Raw genomic sequence first — 18,204 nt, 5'->3', positions numbered from 1 at the left:
GGAGCCAATTTTGACTCACAAATGATTTATCTTAGCAGAAATGCCAGAAATAATCATCATTCATGATTGCAAGTAAGGGATCAACAAGTGGAAAACATCACAACAATGAAATACATTCCACCAGCAACATATTTACAGAATGAAAAACTAGATTACAACATCAAATCTTCCCCCCATCTCTGCTTTCTGGTACACTGTTCATACGAGGTTCCGAAGGCAAAAAGAAAAATGAACAGCCAAAACAGCATCCAGTAAACTGACATAAATCCACCTCAAAGCCCTAAAAATTGAGATCATCATACCGTGTTCAACATGCCCGAAGCAAGATTGGACCTACCCATGTATTGAGCATGTCACTTAGTGCGACCTGTACCTCAGTAGACCCATGCTCGCAGCTTATCAGACATGAAAGAAGGGGGAAGAACAAGGCCAGGTTCTTTCTGAAGGGGGTATCACCCAGTCCAGATATGGCGTGCAGAGCTGACACAACGACGGGTGCCCGAGCTGCGAGTTCTCTTCGCTTGCCAGAACCAACTGGGATGAGCCAGTGAGTTCGAGGTTGAGTGCCAGTTGAAGCTACAACGGGCTGCCCTTTAGCTGCTTTAAGATACACCTCCAGGACCTCTCTGCAGAGTTGAACAAGGTGTGCTTCCACTTCTACATCACCATTCAGAGGTCGGTCCACAACGCTGTTCTGAAGCAGAACAAGGCATAAGTGGTATGACTCGTTCTCAAGGCGTAGCAATGGAGGATCCTGCATCTGGGTCAAGGAACCAATCTCCTGTAGCTTGGATCTTAGGTCGGCATCGCTGTTCACCTTGTGTGCATGACATGCCACAGCGTGCAATGCTTCAAAAAGTAAAAGTTCATTCTTAGCTGATATTTGTGCTCTGTACATGTTATATATCTCCATCACAGCCTGCAAATGTTAAACCCTCAAGTAAAAATTCACGCATGAATCATATTCGACTCTCCATTCTAAATAAGTCATAGAAAAAAAAGTATGCATTTTATACGTCTAGATGCAAGCTGCCAAGAGAAACCACAGCTATATATATTAATATGCACAACATATACAGGAAAAAGCAACCAGGTCATATAACTGCAAACAAGATCAATTATCACCCAGCACATTCCATTTACATCAGAATCATATATATGAACGATAATGAGAAAATGGAGAACTCGAGTTTGGCATCTTCTTAAAAGAAGAGGTGCTTTTAAGTAGGGAGCTTGGGTAATAAAGACTGAGTCTGAACCAACCTGCCAGCAGGTCTTGATACGTCAACCTGGTTCTGACCCAGCAGGTTGGCATGTTGACCCAAACTGACTCAGTTTATTAATTAGCATCTTGGCACCTCCATTTATCCCAATCTTTTCCCACTAAAAAAAGGAGAGGCCTCCTTGTGTTTGAATATTTTCCCCCTCTTCTAGAGGTGTCCAGATCAGGCCCAATCCAAACTAATTAGCGTCTTGGCACCTCCATTTATCCCAATCTTTTCCGACTAAAAAAAGGAGAGGCCTCCTTGTGTTTGAATATTTTCCCCCTCTTCTAGAGGTGTCCAGATCAGGCTCAATCCAAACCCCATTCAGTGTCCAGGTCCTACCTGGATCAGGTCAGGTCCTATCCAGGTCACCAGATTAGGACCTCACCCTCCTGACCCTCTGCAAGATTTTCCAGGGTGAACCTCCAGCCTAAACTGATGGCAGAACTGACCAACACAGGTACCTTCAGTAGCTACATTTGATTGAGCAGATGTGAGGACGTAAGCATCCAAGTTTTACCCAGAAAGAAAAAGAAAGATGATAGGCTGGGCCACACTTATCATGTTTAACTCACCTACAAACACCAAAATGGGTCAAGAAGGCCTCACCAGAAGCCAAACCTGACTGAGAGGGTCATTAGGCCGTGACTTGGACCAGACAATGTCTCAATTTGAACAAGTCGGGTCCATGTCCAATCGGGTTGACCCAACAGGCTTGGTTTGGAATTAACAACCCTACTCAAAAGTAATTGAATTTGATTTAGAAGATGACTTTGCATAAGTCAGAGTCCATTCAACAGTCCTGGGATCTTATCAACGACAACAAAGAAAACTAAAGGAAAACACCTAACCCTTATTAAGTTGAAGACAAGTGATCATTCTGTGACATAAATGAGAAAAACAACCCTTATTGCAATTTTTAATTGATTTAGTTATAGAGAACAGCATCTTCCTAATTGGTAGGTCCACTGCTCAGTTCTAATGTTTATAATCATGTCCAAGGAGAGACACATACATATGCAATTGTGGTGATAGGCCCACTCCACATCAATACCAGTTTGTAACAACCTGCACTACCTGATCAAATTGTTTAAGTTGAACAATACACATAATCATGAACAGAAATAGACAAGAGAATCAGTTAATCCAACCTTTGTGAATTGGATTTTGATAAAGATTAAAGCTGTAGTTTGCATATATTTACAAGGTATGCCAAATTCTATTAGAATAAGTAGCTTCCTAATGCACATGGTTAGGATGCTGCTTCACGATCTACAATTGTCCCTCCATTTGTCTGCATCCTTAAGCAACCAAAAGGGTTGAAATTTTTTTCCCAAATGATAATAGAAAAGACTAGATGAATTTAATATTAAAATTCTCTCTCCACCTCACCTGCTTTAGCTGGCTTTGACTCCACCTTTTCAAAAATGCCAACCATATATCAGCTTGGCAACTTGGCCTACATGACCTTTTCCAGCAACCCATCATTTATCCATCCTCAAAGGCAACCTTGACAAACCCTCGTCCTCGATCAACATCCTACTTCTTTGAGAGACACCCCATTAAATTAGGCTACTAGACGCCTGCTATTCTCAATATATCCTCATCCTCCAACTACCTATTTTCCCTTGTACTCCACCTTGTTTGTTCTCAGCGAAAAAAAAGGTGGCAGATTCCAGAACAGGATAACCCTGTTGGAACCAGCTGAAAATCAACTAAGCATGAACCAATCTTGGACAATTTCTAGGCTAGACTGTCAAAGCACTGACTGAACTAGCTGAAAATTGACCAAATTCAGCCAAAATGGATTGCTATTAGCAGATCCGACCAATTTCCACAGTATCATTCAAGAAATGGAAGTTAAAGGTGAGGTCAAGGAGTACAAAGGAACCTGAGAAGTTTCACCCTGACACTATCACTGTAATGACAGGCATGAAAAGAAGGTGAAAGAGGACGAGGTACGAGAGGAGAAGATGTAAGAAAATTTGAGACCCCTTTAACAGGGTTGTACAGACCAATCCAGCCTAGGTCAAGCTTGAGCTATTAGCAAATACTAAGCCAGACTGCACATTTAGCTACCATCTCTCTGGTTGCCCATCTGATTTAACTGGCCAACATTCTTGTTACAAATAAAACTCTCCAACTGGCAAGCACCGAAAAATGCTGATAACATGAACATGGGGCCTCATCATGAATTGTGCTGTAGTATCATATCAAATAGTTTAAACATAAGCAATAAACTAAAGTACCATAAAAATCCATAGTATGTATGCAGTTGTTTGTATCTTAACTTAAAGTGCAGAAAACATTATCCAATTGTGCCTTCGAATTTGTGAATATACATGAATAAATAAAGTCAACAAATGTATATGAGCTACTTAATATTGCTTTGTGAATATCTAGGAAACAAACCCATCAAATAGTCAAAAACCTCTCATATATTAAGCATATATGAATAACATGATAAATGAATATTATTTTGAGGCCTAAATCAAAAGAAAATGATTGGAGATGAAATTGTAGTTGAACTGTTGCACAAAACTAATATAGCATTTAGTTTCTCATAATATCTAGTCATATTACCTAATATCCTTGCTTATTTCCCATTAGAGCGTCAGCCTTTCTTTTGTTTTTTGCTTTATTATTTGCCCTTCTTGTCTTTATTCCCTCCTCATATCATTTCTCTATCTTCTCCAAGTTACTAAGTACATCTAGTAGAAGGGTAGGTGATCAGTTCTCCCACCTTGTAAAGCTTATTAACCTCAGAGATTAAGATGCTTTCCCATTTTCTAACAAGATCCATAATCAAGTAGCAAATGCCATCATAGGGAGAGAGTCACTGACCTGGATTAAAAGTAATTGAATGGCAGCACGACACTTGGCATCACCAATTGCAGAATATAAATTTCTCGTTCTCAGGCCTTCTGAATCATCATCTATTGATCCCCTAGATTCACCATTCTCTTGCATCAGAGGAGAATTCCCATTGTCTGATGCTGCATTATCAAGATGAGCTCCAGATGAAATATATGAAAAATCAGGGAGAGTGGCTTTAGCAGCTTCTTTCAAAGACAAAACAACAATCTCCCACTTGGTCTCAACAAATAAAGGCCCTGCACTGCTCATTAAGCGAACAAATGCTGTAATGCCAATGCCAGCAAGGCTTTGATGAGGACGCTTAATCAAACTTGTCAGCAATGTCAAAACCTTTTTCAGAAGTGGATTTACTGTGTCATAAAATTTCACAAACAAGTCCACAACTAACTGAAGAGCCAGCTTGCATGTTTCATAAAGCCAAGCATCTTGATCGAGCTCTTCCGTATCATTTTCTGACCCTTGTCCTTGTGGAATTCCCCTAGGGGTATCAACGTCATGTCTTACAGAGTCAAATATAGGGAATAGGACTGAATCAAACACTTTCTCCCATAAGGGCAATGAAAAATGATGACCACAATTTCGTAATGTATCAAATAGCACTTGCAAGGCACTTTGTCTAATATCAGGTCTTAGGTCAAAAGTGAGTTCCGATAAACCTGCAAAAGCAAGAAAAGAGAATCCTTGAGAAAATATTGCTTAATAAAAGGTTCCGATAAAACTGCAAAAGAAAGAAAGGATGATCCTTGAGACAATATTATTTGCTAACTTGTAAACAGCTTCCCTAAATGTAGCACTAGCAATTAAAACCAAACACATAAGTATCATAGATGTGTTTTTAATCATATAGAATAAGCAAAAAAAATGTATGCCACCTGCTAAAAGTGGAAACCATAAGTGTAGGTGGTCATCCTTGTCAATGATCAATGGAGTATCTTGTTTTTCATCCTTTATAATGTGTGGTGAAGGGGGACCATTATTCGCAAAAGCCTCCTTGTTCTTGTATCTTGCAGAAGCACCAATATCTCCTTCTGCAAGCTTAGCCGCACAGAACCGAAGAAAAGCAATTGCATTGAGACTAATGTCTTTGTTAAACCTACTATTAGTAAATGCAATTAAACAATTAACACAATCAGTAAAGGTGGTTGTTTCCGTTTCAGTTATGTAGGGGAAGTAATCCCGTAAAATCTTCTCAATGATCTCAAAGGCCAGAAGGACTATATTTTTGTGATCATCATATGATGCAGTTGCAAATACCTGCAATATATACCATTCAGTTTGTTAACTCGATCAACTTCAATAAGACAAATACAACATCTAAGTCATACAACAAGTGAATGCCATGATAACTTTCCAGCAATCTAAAATTAGCAGAAAGAGGAAAATAAGTACCATGAACATGCTTTTCCACCCAGACTTGACATTACTAACACGAGCCAACACCATCTGAGAGAAACATCTGATGATCAGCTCTCTGATCTCGACAGCTCTGCTTTTCCTCATAACAATAACAAATGGTTTCATGAACTCATTTTGGAAGTTATAGTTGGCCAATTCTTTTCGCTCCAAGAATTTCATAGCCAATTGACGCAAGGAATCCATTGCAAAGATTGCAATTGAAAGGTTCTCAGAGCAGCCAATGGTAACAAAAAATTCAGACAACACACTCCAAATGCTTGACCACACAAGCCTGATACGGTTCATATTGTAATGTCTGTACAAAAGAAATCAATCAAACAGGTGCTAAATTGATATATGCAACATCAATAATAAAATAAGGGTAATTCTTATGCATTCTACATAAAGAATAAAATGAGGGTAACTTCTTACGCGATCTCGACTATTTTTGTCAGACTGAAAACACGAGGATCAGATGCAGAGCGTAGTTCCTCCATTGAAACCTTACAGAGGGCTTTAACAAAATTAATTATTGCCTCGCTGTTTAACTTTTCACTTCGTACAAATATGCGATTCACTTCAGCAATTCCAACTTGTTCCAACAAGTTCAAATTGGAAATTAAATTATTCATCTGTTCAGATGTAACAACTCCAGAAGCCTGACCACTGACCCCAGCACTATCATAGGTACCTCTTCTGGCAACAACAGATGAAGGTCCTTTTTTCTTCGTTGTAGTTAGGATTGATGATTTGGTTTGATTAGATGTGTCAAGTTCAGTCTGTTGTATTGTGAAAAATGTGGCATCCGGAGGAGCTCCCTCTCCCAAAAGATGCAAATGTTCAAATCGAGAAACACATGTCAAAACATGTTCCCAAGCTTCTTGAAGGTAGTTACCATCTTCATCTGCGATGTATAAAACAGCCTGGAAACATTTTACAAAAAGGATAAGTCATCTTAATTTCTGAAAATTAGCTTCAGAAAGCCATTGAAATTGCAGTTAACTGAATGCAATAGATTTTAGAAACTGTGAGAAGATAGAACCCATACATTCCAATTATTTCACATACAAGCATACAAAAAGATAACTCAAATGTCAAAGAACTAATCTTGATGGTTTCTTTATCCCAAATTGCAGTGATTAATGCAGCAAAAGAAAAAAAATGAAGGTGCAACTCAACATGTGTATTAGCATGGCGGTACCAGCGGCAGACAGGACCCAGTGAGTTAACAAAACTTTTGATGGACAGTCACCTTTTAGCTAGCTATTAACTGTACCCTTCAGACCAAACCAGTCTTGAATCTTCCTTGATGTTGGCTTAGATTTATTTTTTGTTTACATATCTATTGAACCTAATGCTTTCTCCTTGTTCTGTTAGAATGGTTTATATATGGAAAGAACTTTAAGAGGCACCAAAATAAGGATCAACCTTGGGGTCAAAATGTGGAGTTGTCGATTAAGAATTGCTGAATCTCTTGTACTTGCTAAGACCAGGGTTTGAAAAACCACCAGGACTGGTATGAACCAAGCAGTAAGCATCGGTCCAACAAAGCCCCAGACAGCAGACCAGCCCATTTCATGCAGTTCAATTCCGGTTCAAGGTTATTGCATAAAACCCTCTCTCTCTCTCTCTCTCTCTCTCTCTCTCTACTTTTATGAAAAGTAGACTTGTATGCCAGCCCATGTCATGTTGCTTTGTCATCTAAAATAGAAATGGGAGATGAGTTCATTTGAAAAATCTCTGGATGTTCAATGCTAGATTCATTGCAGGCACCCATAATTAGAGTATATACTGAACAATGATTCTATAAGTAAATAGATGATGTTCTTAGTTAACTATATACTGTGTTAACAACTTGCTAAAATTGCTCTAAGCAAGGCATAACTTATCTGAACAGTGATGTAGATTATCAATGTATAACAAGCCATAGTTCCTCTACTGGACTTTAAAATAAATATCTTTAATATCTTAAAAATGAGAAGACCAAGATTGTACCCAGGATCTCATGCTCAGGCCACAAGCTATATTAAGATGAAACAGATTATACTCTAAAGGTACATGACTTGAGGCTTTAATTAGTTTGCTTAAACAATACTTCCAATATATGCATGTTGTGAACTTGGGAAAACATAATGCTGCTCATAATGCTGCTCAAACATCGAGATTGTAATTCACCAGATCCAACCAACAAATAGTCATCTTAAAACTTATTTGTTACCATGGCCTTCTATCTAAAGATAGCATCATAATGGAAGATTTTTTATTTTTCTTGAGGGCCAGCATCATCTTCTGGTATTATGTTACTCATCAATCTCTGGATTTTAAGCCACTCATGGCTGTGACTAATAATATTATACATTTTTAGAAGTTTAGGACATTAACAAGGAAAAAAGAACATACGAAAAGAAGCTTAAAATGTTATGCTCATCATATTTTTCCCAGCGTAATAATAAAAAAGAATTCATATTACAGGACAAAAAATTGAGTATGTCTATGATTGATCCACTTGACCTGTCTACATCAGGTGAAAAGTGCTTATGTGCTCTCCTTCCAAGTTAGTGTCTACAATCTAAAATATGCACCATATAGACATCAAGGTTTTCTCATATTTGGTAAATGCAATTTGAAGAAATCAATGTCTTGTAGGATACAACCAGAAGCATTAATAAGAGCACCATTGATAAAGTTTAACATCATCTAAAGCTATTTTGAAAAAGAAACTATGAGAAGGAAAAAAAAAGGTCAACATCAAGGAGCAAACCATAATAAGTAAATGTCATCAAAGATTGAGTTCAATCTCAGGAACACATGCAACTATATATACATATACTCTGAAAGTACATAAGCTTAAGAGAAAAGTTTCTTAAAAAAGCATTTTTTTCGACTAAAAATAAAAACCTATGGAACTTAAAAACAAACCTTAATAGCATCAATGTTTTTCTGCTTGATATCTGCTGCTGAATGAAGGGATGTAAACTTTGCGAGTGAAGTAACAAAAGCATCTCTTTGAGTCTCCATAGACATTACTGCTGTAACATGGACCGCACTACGAAATCCTTCGAGGCATAACGATATGACTGTTTCATCGTCACTCTGGTCAAGAGGAACACTAAAGGCAGCAAGCATTGGGGCCCAGCATACCTCGATCATAAACCTTAAAATTACCACATCCGTTGCAGAGTAATATGCTGACCTATATTCACAAATAAAGCAACTTGAACTATATATTTTATACAAATTTTAACATTAACCTGCTAATATATTGGCAAAACCAAGGATCAAACTATTATAGGAAAATTTGAATTTTGTTTGAACACTTACTCAGATTTGCGAGCTTTTTCTTTAAACTGCTCTTGCATGTGCCTGATCATATCATCACTAGTCTCTGTTGATGAATGTCGCTTGCGTATCACAATGTTTAAAATGCCATCCAAGCCAAGAATCTTGTTTGAATTTGAAGATTGTATTTGTTGAGGAGCCAAATTATCCTCTTTCATCTTGATTTCATTCTTGGAAATTCTGTCATACAGGGATCTCAAATATTCTTCTGGCAGATCCTTTCCATCATCGATACCTCGGTTGTTTCTTATAAAGTCATCTGGTGACATCTGCATAAACAACAATATTTGCATTATTGCTCCATAACCTACAGAAATTCAAGCATATAATGAGTTTTTGCAAACAAAGGATAGACCTTGTTTTTCACCGTCGGATTATGAGCATCGGTGTTGAGCATTATTACAGAGTAAGCAAGCACATAAGCTGTATCTGCACTTGTAAAAGCCTTAGGGTTGCACTTACAGTAGCGCTCAGCAAATTTTTCCATGATGCGATCAATCTTTTGTGCCTCACCAGGCAATCTAAAACCTTGTAGGAAACACCTGATTGCTTCATCAAACTTCATCCCTTCAAAATCGAATGAATCCACATATGCATGCATGACTTTCAGGGATAAATCTTCTCTCTCTCCTAAATAGTCACCAATTAAAGTCTTGTTTAAGCCCGATGCACTTTTCAGGAAAGCAGCTATTTCCTCAGGTGAGTCACCCACCTTCTTTGCATTAATAAGAAATTCAATGCCTTTCTTAGGTTTTTGATTAAAAAGTGAAATACCTTCCTGCAATTTATAATTGCATTAAAAGAACTTAACAAACTCATGTTAGATAGTTGCATTAAAATTACCACAAAAATCAAACCCATGTTAGATGAGCACCTGAAGTTCTAGTTTGTAAGCCCTACGCAGCTCAATAGATGCAACTTCTGAGGTTCCATTTGCTGTTTCAGAGTGAGAATCACTTACTTCAGCAGGCTCCTCACTGTTGCCATTTCCCAGAGGAAGTTCATTACTACCACCAGTATTGCCATCTGCGGTTTCTGTATTTTGGGAGTAAGGATCAGGAATTCTCAATTGTTTGTTCATCCAATCTCCCATTGACCTCAAAATTGCCACTAGACACTTCATAGCTTCAAACTTCATTGTAACATCTTGTGGTGGTACCAATGTTGTGGGAGCCCCTGGGGGAGGCCCTTGAGCAGTTTTAAGCAGACCGTTTACCATCCTAACAAAACAAGGAAAATGGGAAACAAATGCAGATGGTCATTTGCTTATGATTATATTCTGCCAATGTTAGCTTGTGTGCCAAACACATCAAAATGAAGAACACATACCTCTCAAAAATATTTGAAGAGTGAACATCACAGTCATAATTAATGAATATGTCCACCAAAATTTGAGAATCTACACAAAGCTTTTCCAAGAAACGAAGCACAATCATCTTCTGCTGGAAAATCGGTTGAGCAACGTTTTCCAAAACTCTAAGTACAATCATCGGAAAGAAAACTCCAATCTCTGCCTTCAATCCTGGTCTAAATCTTGATACCAAGCTCATAAAAATGGAACACGACAGCTGAAAAACAATCAAATGAGCTGAAGCACTGTTCTTCAAAAGGGATAAACATAGATACTGCTTAATAGCACCTAAAAACCTGCTTGATTGAAGGAAATTTCATCAGGTTGGGGCATGTCAATCCAGTTTAATATGATATTGAAAACAAGCTATGTAAAATTTGACAGACAAGAAATAATAACAGTGAATATTGACATTCAATTTTAAAGTACTCAATCAATGTATGCTAATCAAGGGTTGAAGTTGAATACAAGCATACAATCATCTCAGCAGAATGTAACATCAGTTGCCAAAAAAATGCACAGTGTTTATGTGGAAATTAGAATCTGAAAGTTGAGTGTATCTTTCACCCATGTAAACTACTTCGAAATTCTCATGCTATATACTTATGCAAGTTCTATTTTCCTCAAACAAGTTGCAACTTGCAAAGCAGGTGACACTGGAGACTACCTAAGATGCAGCATGATTTTTAATAGCAAATTAACGATCAGTTGAAAAGCCACCGAAATCGACGACACATGGAAAAAACCTATTCCAAACTTCTTGTCCTTGGGCAGGTCATCAAGTTAATCACAATCCCATTGAAGATTTATTTTTATGGATTATGTTACATTCTATGCAGAATTTAGCTTTAGAAAATTAGAAAATAAGTGATAGGTTAGAAATCATACTTTTGTTTGTAAAAGTAAAGTGAATTAGGTGAAGGAAGATCCCAAAAGAACAAAAAGTCAGAGATGACAGTCCCATTAAAGTTTAAAAGAGATTCAAAGATCAATGGGATAGCTTGTAACTTTGATTGATTAGCTTATTCAACAGTATTTTGAGAACTAATAGATGTTTGATAAATGTGGGAGAAGACTTTCGTTAATAAGGAAGACATTCAAAATTGCTCCAGTTATCAAAGAAACTAACTAATAACATAAAAATTATGAAATGGTGCTATGAAAAGAAAAATAAAAGACAGATTTCCTATAATTGGTTTCATACCTGAAATATCAATCCAGAAACTATTTATTTATTGAGACAACTAGTAGAAGCATGTAGAGAGAAGAATAAAGATTTACATAATGGTACTTGTTCACCTATTAAAAGACTGTAACAAGATTTCTAGAAATTTATTTTGGTGGGTTTTAAATATAATGATTATCTAGTAGTTGCATTGACATAATATCTGATATGCATGATAGAGTAATTACTTCTATTAGGATCATAGGTGTACCTAGCAAATTACACATGTTAAACAGAAACTTACTAGAAAAGGTAGAAACTAGGAAAGAAGCACATAAAAGGAGAACATGAAGTGGAACAGTAGTGACCAAGCAAGTACCTCTCACTAGTCCTAAACACAGCTCCTGCATTCTCTAGCAAAATCTTGAGCAGCTCCAAAGCCACAATCTTTCCCTTCATGAGTGCAGGATCAGCCACTGCCTCCTTCGGAGGAGTCTTCATGGAGAGTTTACAGAGGGCCCGGAACACCAGGAAGGCATCACGCCTCAGCTTGTTCCCAATCTGAACCTCTGCTTCATCATCTCTGTCCACCACTCCCTCCGGCCCCAGCTCATCCTTCCTGTCCTCCAGGGCTGTCTTGTACATGCTGATCTCCCAATACTTGGCATCCAGCATGTCCTTGTCCGTCGAGTCCAGAAGGTCAGCAGGGTTGGTGTTCTCGACCGCCGTGGTCTCGAACGCCCCGTCGTGTTTCCTGGCAGACTCAGTACGGGCCAGCGGAGTGGAAGGGTTCAGCACCACATCGATGTCACTGATGATCCTGGTGATGAACCCCTGCACGAAGCTGACGTCCGCGGCAGCAGCGTTGGACGAGCGATCGGCGGGCTCCATCAGCTCGGCGACGACAATCGGCTGGACGGGGACGGTGGAGGAATCGGCCTCCATTCGGCGGAAGACAATGACGAGCATCTGGATGAGCGACGCCTTGGCGGTTGTCTGATTGACGGGGTTCTTGCTACCGAGATAGAGGTCGTAGCAGGTGCGGACGATCTGGAGGAGGGCGTCACCGTGGATACGGAGCGCGGTGGATGTGACGGCAGAGAGGAGGGTCTTGAGAACGAGCAGCTCGAGGGCGTCATCGCCGCCACCGCTGAGGGCGAGGGAGCCGCAGACGGCATCGATGAGCTGGGCGAGAAGGCGAGCGTCGGGGCCGCCGGCGGGGTCGGCCTCGCCGTGGAGGTAGGAGTGGGCGACGAGCCTCTGGACGCAGTCGAGGGCGGGCTCAGCGACGCGGGGGGAGCCAGACGAGCATGCGGCGATGAGGGGGGCGAGGAAAATCTCCGAGTCGGCGAGGGAGTAAACGGCGGAGCCGCCGTCGCGGAGGGGGCCGGGGAGGGAGGAGGAGGAGTTAGGGGAGGAAGGGGAGGGGGGAGGCGGAGGGTGGGAGAGGCGATCGATGAGGGACTTGCACTGGTGGGCGAGCTTGGAGTGGCCTTTGCGCCAGGATGCGTTCTTGACGATCTTCTCGAGGGCGGGTGCGAGGACGAGGGGGAGGCGGGAATCGGCTTCCGGAGAAGCCATTCCCCCAGAATATGATCGAAACGAGGGCGGTAGGAGGCGGCGGCGGGGAGGGGAGATGGGTGTAGACGGCGGCGGGTCGGAGAGGAAACGATGCCGGATCTGGAGAGGGCTTTAGATCTGGTGCACAAGGCTTTCCATGTGCGTAACCGTGTCACACTCGTACAAAATTGCGCCCAAGAATATGATTGATCTCGCGTGGCGTTGGGCTGCTGCGTAGATGCTTTTCTTTTCTTTTTTTCTTAATATTCGAAATGGACATCATGTGATGCAGCTACTTTTCTTTATACTAGAGAATAATTAGTGCTGCTGCTGTCTAAAAGATCGATTTAACTTGTAACACATGTAGATGCGAGTTGATGATGCCACGCACATATTATTGCGTCGATTGGGAACCAAGGAGTATTCAGTGTAAGGGACAACGGCCCATGGGCTGGAGGAGGTCTTCACCATTGTGGCCCAATCGAATAGTTCATCCTTCTCCCTGTAGAGGGCAGAATTCGTCAAAGCTTCTACCCGACTCACGGAGGAACGGTTCGACTCGACAACGATGTTGGTGGCTCGATGGCACCTTTTGTTTGTTGGCCAACACCTTCGCTTCCACTCGATGCAATAATACAGTCTGTCTTGATATGTTGCATGCGTTAGTGAGAGATAGAGAGGGAAACATGTTACACGTTAGTTAGGTGGGCACCATATCCAACGGATGAGCCCACATCAAAGAAGCTAACTCTGTCATCATCATCATCATCCAACGGTGCCTACACGACAGTTGCTGCTATCTTGACCACCAACGATGAAGTCAATTGCAAGAATAACACGGATGGTTGGTGTAGAATTACAATGGGGAAATAATTACAGTTTGTCTTCTGCAACAAAGCCAGATACCAAGTCAAAAGTGTCTCCTCACCCATAGTAGTGGGTTACCAGATTGAGAGAAGCATTCATATCAAGCATTATAAATGTGTGTTGAATCCAGGGGAAACTAAAACAGGCACTGCCCACCACCATGATGAGGAAAGGCCATGTTCTAACCTTGTTTGCAGTTGCTGAAACTGAATTGCTAGGAATCAATCAGCTCCTTGAAAAGGCGGAAATTCTAGTTGGCATACATGTCAAAGCTCTGAACCAGTTCTTAGTGTTATACAACATCTATCGGGAGTTCATGACCACATCATTGTTGGCCTGAAAGCAAAGGCCAAATCTTGTTAAGAACAAACTGCCATGTGAATTTACTCAAAAGAGGACAGGTTAGATACTCACAGACTTAGCCAGCTCACTAGCTTTCTGATCATCAAAGCCTAGGGAAGCCAATATCTTGTAACCAGCTGACTCTTTCTCAGACCATATGCCCAGAAGCATATGTGCAGTCGTTATCTCTCCATCCTCACCTGCTACCATTATAACAAAACTTAATCCAAGCCTGGCTGGATTTGAGTTGGCAGAGAAAGAATTGATCACTTTAAAAGAATCAACAATTTTCAAATCCACAATTACACGTTCCACTAAACTACTTTTACCACACGCCGTAAATTTACCCGTTCACCAACTATAGTGTAACATAATTGTAACTGGCTCAGAGCCTGGACGCTAAATTCCAATTGATTAACTTTATGAACAGATAAAGTCTCATAAAGAACAGTGGCAAAAATGGATTAAGAAAAAGGTATGAAATGATACATACAAGTTGTTGATCACTATTGAATGCAAATTCAAGGCAACCTAACCCAATCAGCCATGCAGGAACTTCCATACCAAAATGATTTAAGAACATTGCAAGAAAATAATGAAAAAAACAAAAAACTGTATGTGATCTTATAGGCTAGTCACAAGGATCATACTAGGTCCTTAAGCTGTCAGCATAAAGTTAACCATAGTCGAGTCAGGCCAAGTGATGCCTAAGAAACTCAGCATCAGTTTCCTGCTTGATGCTCTGGGCAGGTTCAGGCAAACACAGTCAAAGGAAGCTCACTTTATGGTGACATATATAAATTAATTATAAAACAGGATCAAGTAATACAAGAAATCAAAGTTCAAACTAACCAACTAACCAGATTTCAATTTCTCATCAACAGCCCAATCTAGTGCCCTTTGTGCTGATTCAGTCAAGGGAGGATGCTCAGGGCTAAAAGAGAACAGGTCCGACTTGCCCAGTAACTTTACAGCCTCTTCACGCACTTTAAAAAGAGTAATTCCAATTGCACGTAAGAATTTTGATGCTTCATTTGTTCCTGAGAGAAAGACCAAGCATACATTAATTACTTAACGAACATCCATTAGTTAAGGATTCTTAAATGAGCTACAAACTAACCAAATCAGGAGATAGTATTACATTATCAGACAGCACACAGGAACAATTCTATCATGCAAATGGAGCTCAGAATAGAGAATGTAAGCCCCATCTTTGAAGCTTAATTGGCAAGCTATCACTCATGAAGTGAGCATACAAAGTTATTTCCCTAAAAAGACAGGGCTGAAGAGCTAGCTAGATCTAACAGCGATAATAACATTATCCTACATTTTCATTGCTTCTCCTCTTTGACAAATAATCTATCCCGTCGAATAATAGGATCAAGGTGCAAGATATCAACATTTGTTTCTCTAGCCTACGGTTGGAGTTGCACAAACCACAGGATTGCTTTCTCAGTTCCATTTAAGAAGTTTTTGTTGCAGAAGCCAAGTGACATGCATACAAACAAACCAAACATATTAATACAGATATAGTTTGCCATTAAGCAAGACCATAGTTAAGTTATATGGGATAAAACACACATTGTGTTGTTTTACTACACTTTATAAACTTATTTTTGGCAGAGGCAAGAATTTGTACAGGTTGAGACAGAAAAAGTGACAACTAATGCATTATCAAAAAAATTTAAGTGCATTCTTAAAACAAATCAACCTTTCATATTTATAACTAATTGGTTGACATCTCCTAAATTCTACTCATGTAAGAAGCTATTGGTAAAAAAATCTGTATATTCTTTGATTTGATATTGATTCAGGTTATTTGACTAGTTTTTAATAGGTTTTTAAATTCAATGCATCCCTTATTTCCATATTTCTTCAGACTCAGACTAACCAAGATCATCTAACAAGTTTAACCAAAGATAGATATTCCTAAGGAGATCTATACCTTTGCTACTTAACAAAGTGTTTAAGCTTCTTTCAATCACAAACGAAAAGCACCAATTAGCTAAACTCGTCTCGAAAGAAGACAAATAATCTCACATGATATGCTTTGCAAGTACTGAAAAATGGAAAACCTAAATTAAACAAAAAGACAAAAAGAAATAAGCATGAGTAAGAAACAAACGACTAACAACCCTTAATTTTTAGATGTTTTAACCTCTACATTTAGATCTTTTATGGAAGTCAACCACAAGCTAGAGTCTGAAAGTATTTGTTTGACCTTTGACACTAGACAAAGATGTTGATTAAGGCATTGAAATCTTGATTTCCAATAAAACAATATATGACATCCTAGATGGCTGAGGCTTCACAAAATCATGATCTAGGGATTATTTGATACTAAACTTAGTTATTAAATGGATTATCTCTTTCACTCTTTCTTCTGATCAAGTAAATTCATAAGTATTAAATGGATTATTTGATACTAAACTTAGTTATTCCAAAATATTAATGCAGTAATTTTTTTAAATATCTTACAATTGAAATAGTAAAACATAACATAATCGCCTGAAACTACTACTTATCTAGTTTCACGACTGCTTTAAATTCACCAAACCTGAGTTTCTATCCGTGATCAAAATCAACTCAGCAAACTCAATAATGAAAACTATGAACAAGATTCTTTAAACATTTTTTGTCTGTTTCAGCCAATGGCCAGATTGACCCAAAAGAATTTGAGTTCATACTCAGAATTCAAACATTGGTGAATGTAGTGCATATACTTGTGCCACTAGACGAACTTCAGGCTGGCACCTGAGTAGAAATTGCATTGTCAAAACAACCAAGACTTGAAGCTAAATCATGGATTTGAAGTAACAACATTGAGTATCAATATATTTTGTGCTGAGTCTTTGCCACCCATGGGCTGGCACAGTACATAACCATCCCCATTCATGTGCTAGTTGACATACTTGGACACTTAGTATATGACAACATAGTATTATACCATGCGGTAATATACATGCTTTGCAATGCAGTGTTTGACCAACATAAATATCCTAAAAGATAATCAGTCTAACATTTGAACAAACATGTGAGATGCATGTTTGGTAATGAGAGAAAAAATGCATTCTGATAGCAACGAAATATTTCCACAACAATTGTCAACGTACATGACTTGCAGGAAGAGTTGCAAGATGATTATGTCTTCTTTTTTTCTCAAAGAATATGTAGCAAGTAATTCTTGCAGAAATAAAGGCAACTACTAGATTGCATTTGATAACACAAGTATGAAGGGAAGTCAGAGATCCAACTGACCTTCAACCAAGATGCCCATGAGGAGGGCCTCCGTCCCTGTTTTGGGGTACTTGAGCTTCCGCGCCTCCAATTCCGCCATGCCAAAGGCCCTTATGGCCATCGACGACCATCTGTCCCATTCATTACTAATTCCATTACTACTACCCAAAACAACCCTTATCGAAGCACTAGGCAACCAATCATCAAAAGAAAGCCACAACAAGAACAAAGACCAGGGACCTCTATAGCTTACTTGGGCATCTTCTCCGCCGACGCTCTCTCCGGTTTCCTGATCCAAAGATGAGCTAATAAGAATCGAAATGAACCAATGGAAGGAATGAAGTGGGGGCTTACGCTGTGGGGAGCAAGGAGACGACGGCAGCGAAGCGGAGACTCGGCCTCCGGAACAGCGAGGGCGGCGCGAGGGAGATGGAGCCGGCGAGGAGAGAGCTCGAGAGGCGGACGGCGCGGGGGTTGGACGGCGGCAGCAGGGACGAGGCGATCTTGGTGGGAATTGGGAGGAGGGAGAGGGTTGAGGCGGCCATCTCTACCTTCGTTTTCTTCTCCGGCCGGCGTCGATCGATCTCTCTCTTGAAGTCGCTGGAGATGATGGGATTTGAGCGCGTGCAGAGGCTGTTTCGAGCGATTTGCATCTTTCTTGGATGAGGTTGACTCGGGCGAACCGGTTCGAACCGAACCGTTTAAGGCTCCGAACTGAATCGGTTTTTTATTTAATTTGATTAAAGCAAAATACTCTGAACATTCAGATTTAATTGATTCACGACTATTAATTCGGTTCGATTAAT

At 39.8% G+C, this 18,204-nt stretch overlaps 2 protein-coding genes across 3 annotated transcripts; both read right to left on the bottom strand.

Moving 5' to 3' along the window:
- Window positions 1–88: 88 nt before the first annotated feature.
- Window positions 89–13,191, bottom strand: LOC103985802 (brefeldin A-inhibited guanine nucleotide-exchange protein 2). Of its 2 annotated transcripts, none has more exons than XM_009403643.3 (11): window positions 11,772–13,191; window positions 10,206–10,523; window positions 9,751–10,096; window positions 9,232–9,654; window positions 8,859–9,145; window positions 8,457–8,730; window positions 5,970–6,460; window positions 5,532–5,853; window positions 5,015–5,396; window positions 4,110–4,798; window positions 89–919 (listed from the first exon to the last, which is right to left on the bottom strand). In XM_009403643.3, the coding sequence occupies exons 1-11, from the start codon at window positions 12,971–12,973 to the stop codon at window positions 308–310; spliced, it is 5,346 nt and encodes a 1,781-aa protein (XP_009401918.2). In that variant the 5' UTR covers window positions 12,974–13,191; the 3' UTR covers window positions 89–307. The 2 variants fall into 2 exon arrangements, with proteins under 2 accessions (XP_009401918.2, XP_065008753.1); XM_065152681.1 differs by lacking the exon at window positions 89–919 and adding an exon at window positions 3,465–3,976 and having other exon boundaries at window positions 11,772–13,167.
- Window positions 13,192–13,753: 562 nt separating this feature from the next.
- LOC135638998 (ATP-dependent Clp protease ATP-binding subunit CLPT1, chloroplastic-like) lies at window positions 13,754–18,037 on the bottom strand. The gene is made up of 6 exons (XM_065152682.1): window positions 17,753–18,037; window positions 17,652–17,687; window positions 17,420–17,529; window positions 15,022–15,201; window positions 14,234–14,361; window positions 13,754–14,155 (listed from the first exon to the last, which is right to left on the bottom strand). Exons 1-6 carry the CDS (start codon window positions 17,941–17,943, stop codon window positions 14,123–14,125), a joined length of 678 nt encoding a protein of 225 aa, XP_065008754.1. The 5' UTR covers window positions 17,944–18,037; the 3' UTR covers window positions 13,754–14,122.
- Between the last annotated feature and the right edge of the window lie 167 nt (window positions 18,038–18,204).

Source organism: Musa acuminata, chromosome BXJ3-5 (genome assembly GCF_036884655.1).
Source record: "Musa acuminata AAA Group cultivar baxijiao chromosome BXJ3-5, Cavendish_Baxijiao_AAA, whole genome shotgun sequence".
Taxonomy (NCBI): domain Eukaryota; kingdom Viridiplantae; phylum Streptophyta; class Magnoliopsida; order Zingiberales; family Musaceae; genus Musa; species Musa acuminata.
The sequence above is the reverse complement of the archived record's forward strand: the minus strand, read 5'-3'. Positions and strand labels throughout refer to the sequence as shown.

Excerpts from the sequence above, each read along its gene's own strand:
- LOC103985802 (XM_009403643.3), bottom strand. The coding sequence starts at position 12,973 with ATGGCTTCTCCGGAAGCCGATTCCCGCCTCCCCCTCGTCCTCGCACCC. Across the intron at positions 8,731-8,858 it reads GAAAAAGCTCGCAAATCTGA|GTCAGCATATTACTCTGCAA; the intron begins GTAAGTGTTCAA and ends TTGTGAATATAG. Across the intron at positions 5,854-5,969 it reads ACAAAAATAGTCGAGATCGC|ACATTACAATATGAACCGTA; the intron begins GTAAGAAGTTAC and ends TCTTTTGTACAG.
- LOC135638998 (XM_065152682.1), bottom strand. The coding sequence starts at position 17,943 with ATGGCCGCCTCAACCCTCTCCCTCCTCCCAATTCCCACCAAGATCGCC. Across the intron at positions 17,530-17,651 it reads TCGGCGGAGAAGATGCCCAA|ATGGTCGTCGATGGCCATAA; the intron begins GTAAGCTATAGA and ends TGAATGGGACAG. Across the intron at positions 14,362-15,021 it reads TGATGAGAAATTGAAATCTG|GTGAGGATGGAGAGATAACG; the intron begins GTTAGTTGGTTA and ends TAATGGTAGCAG.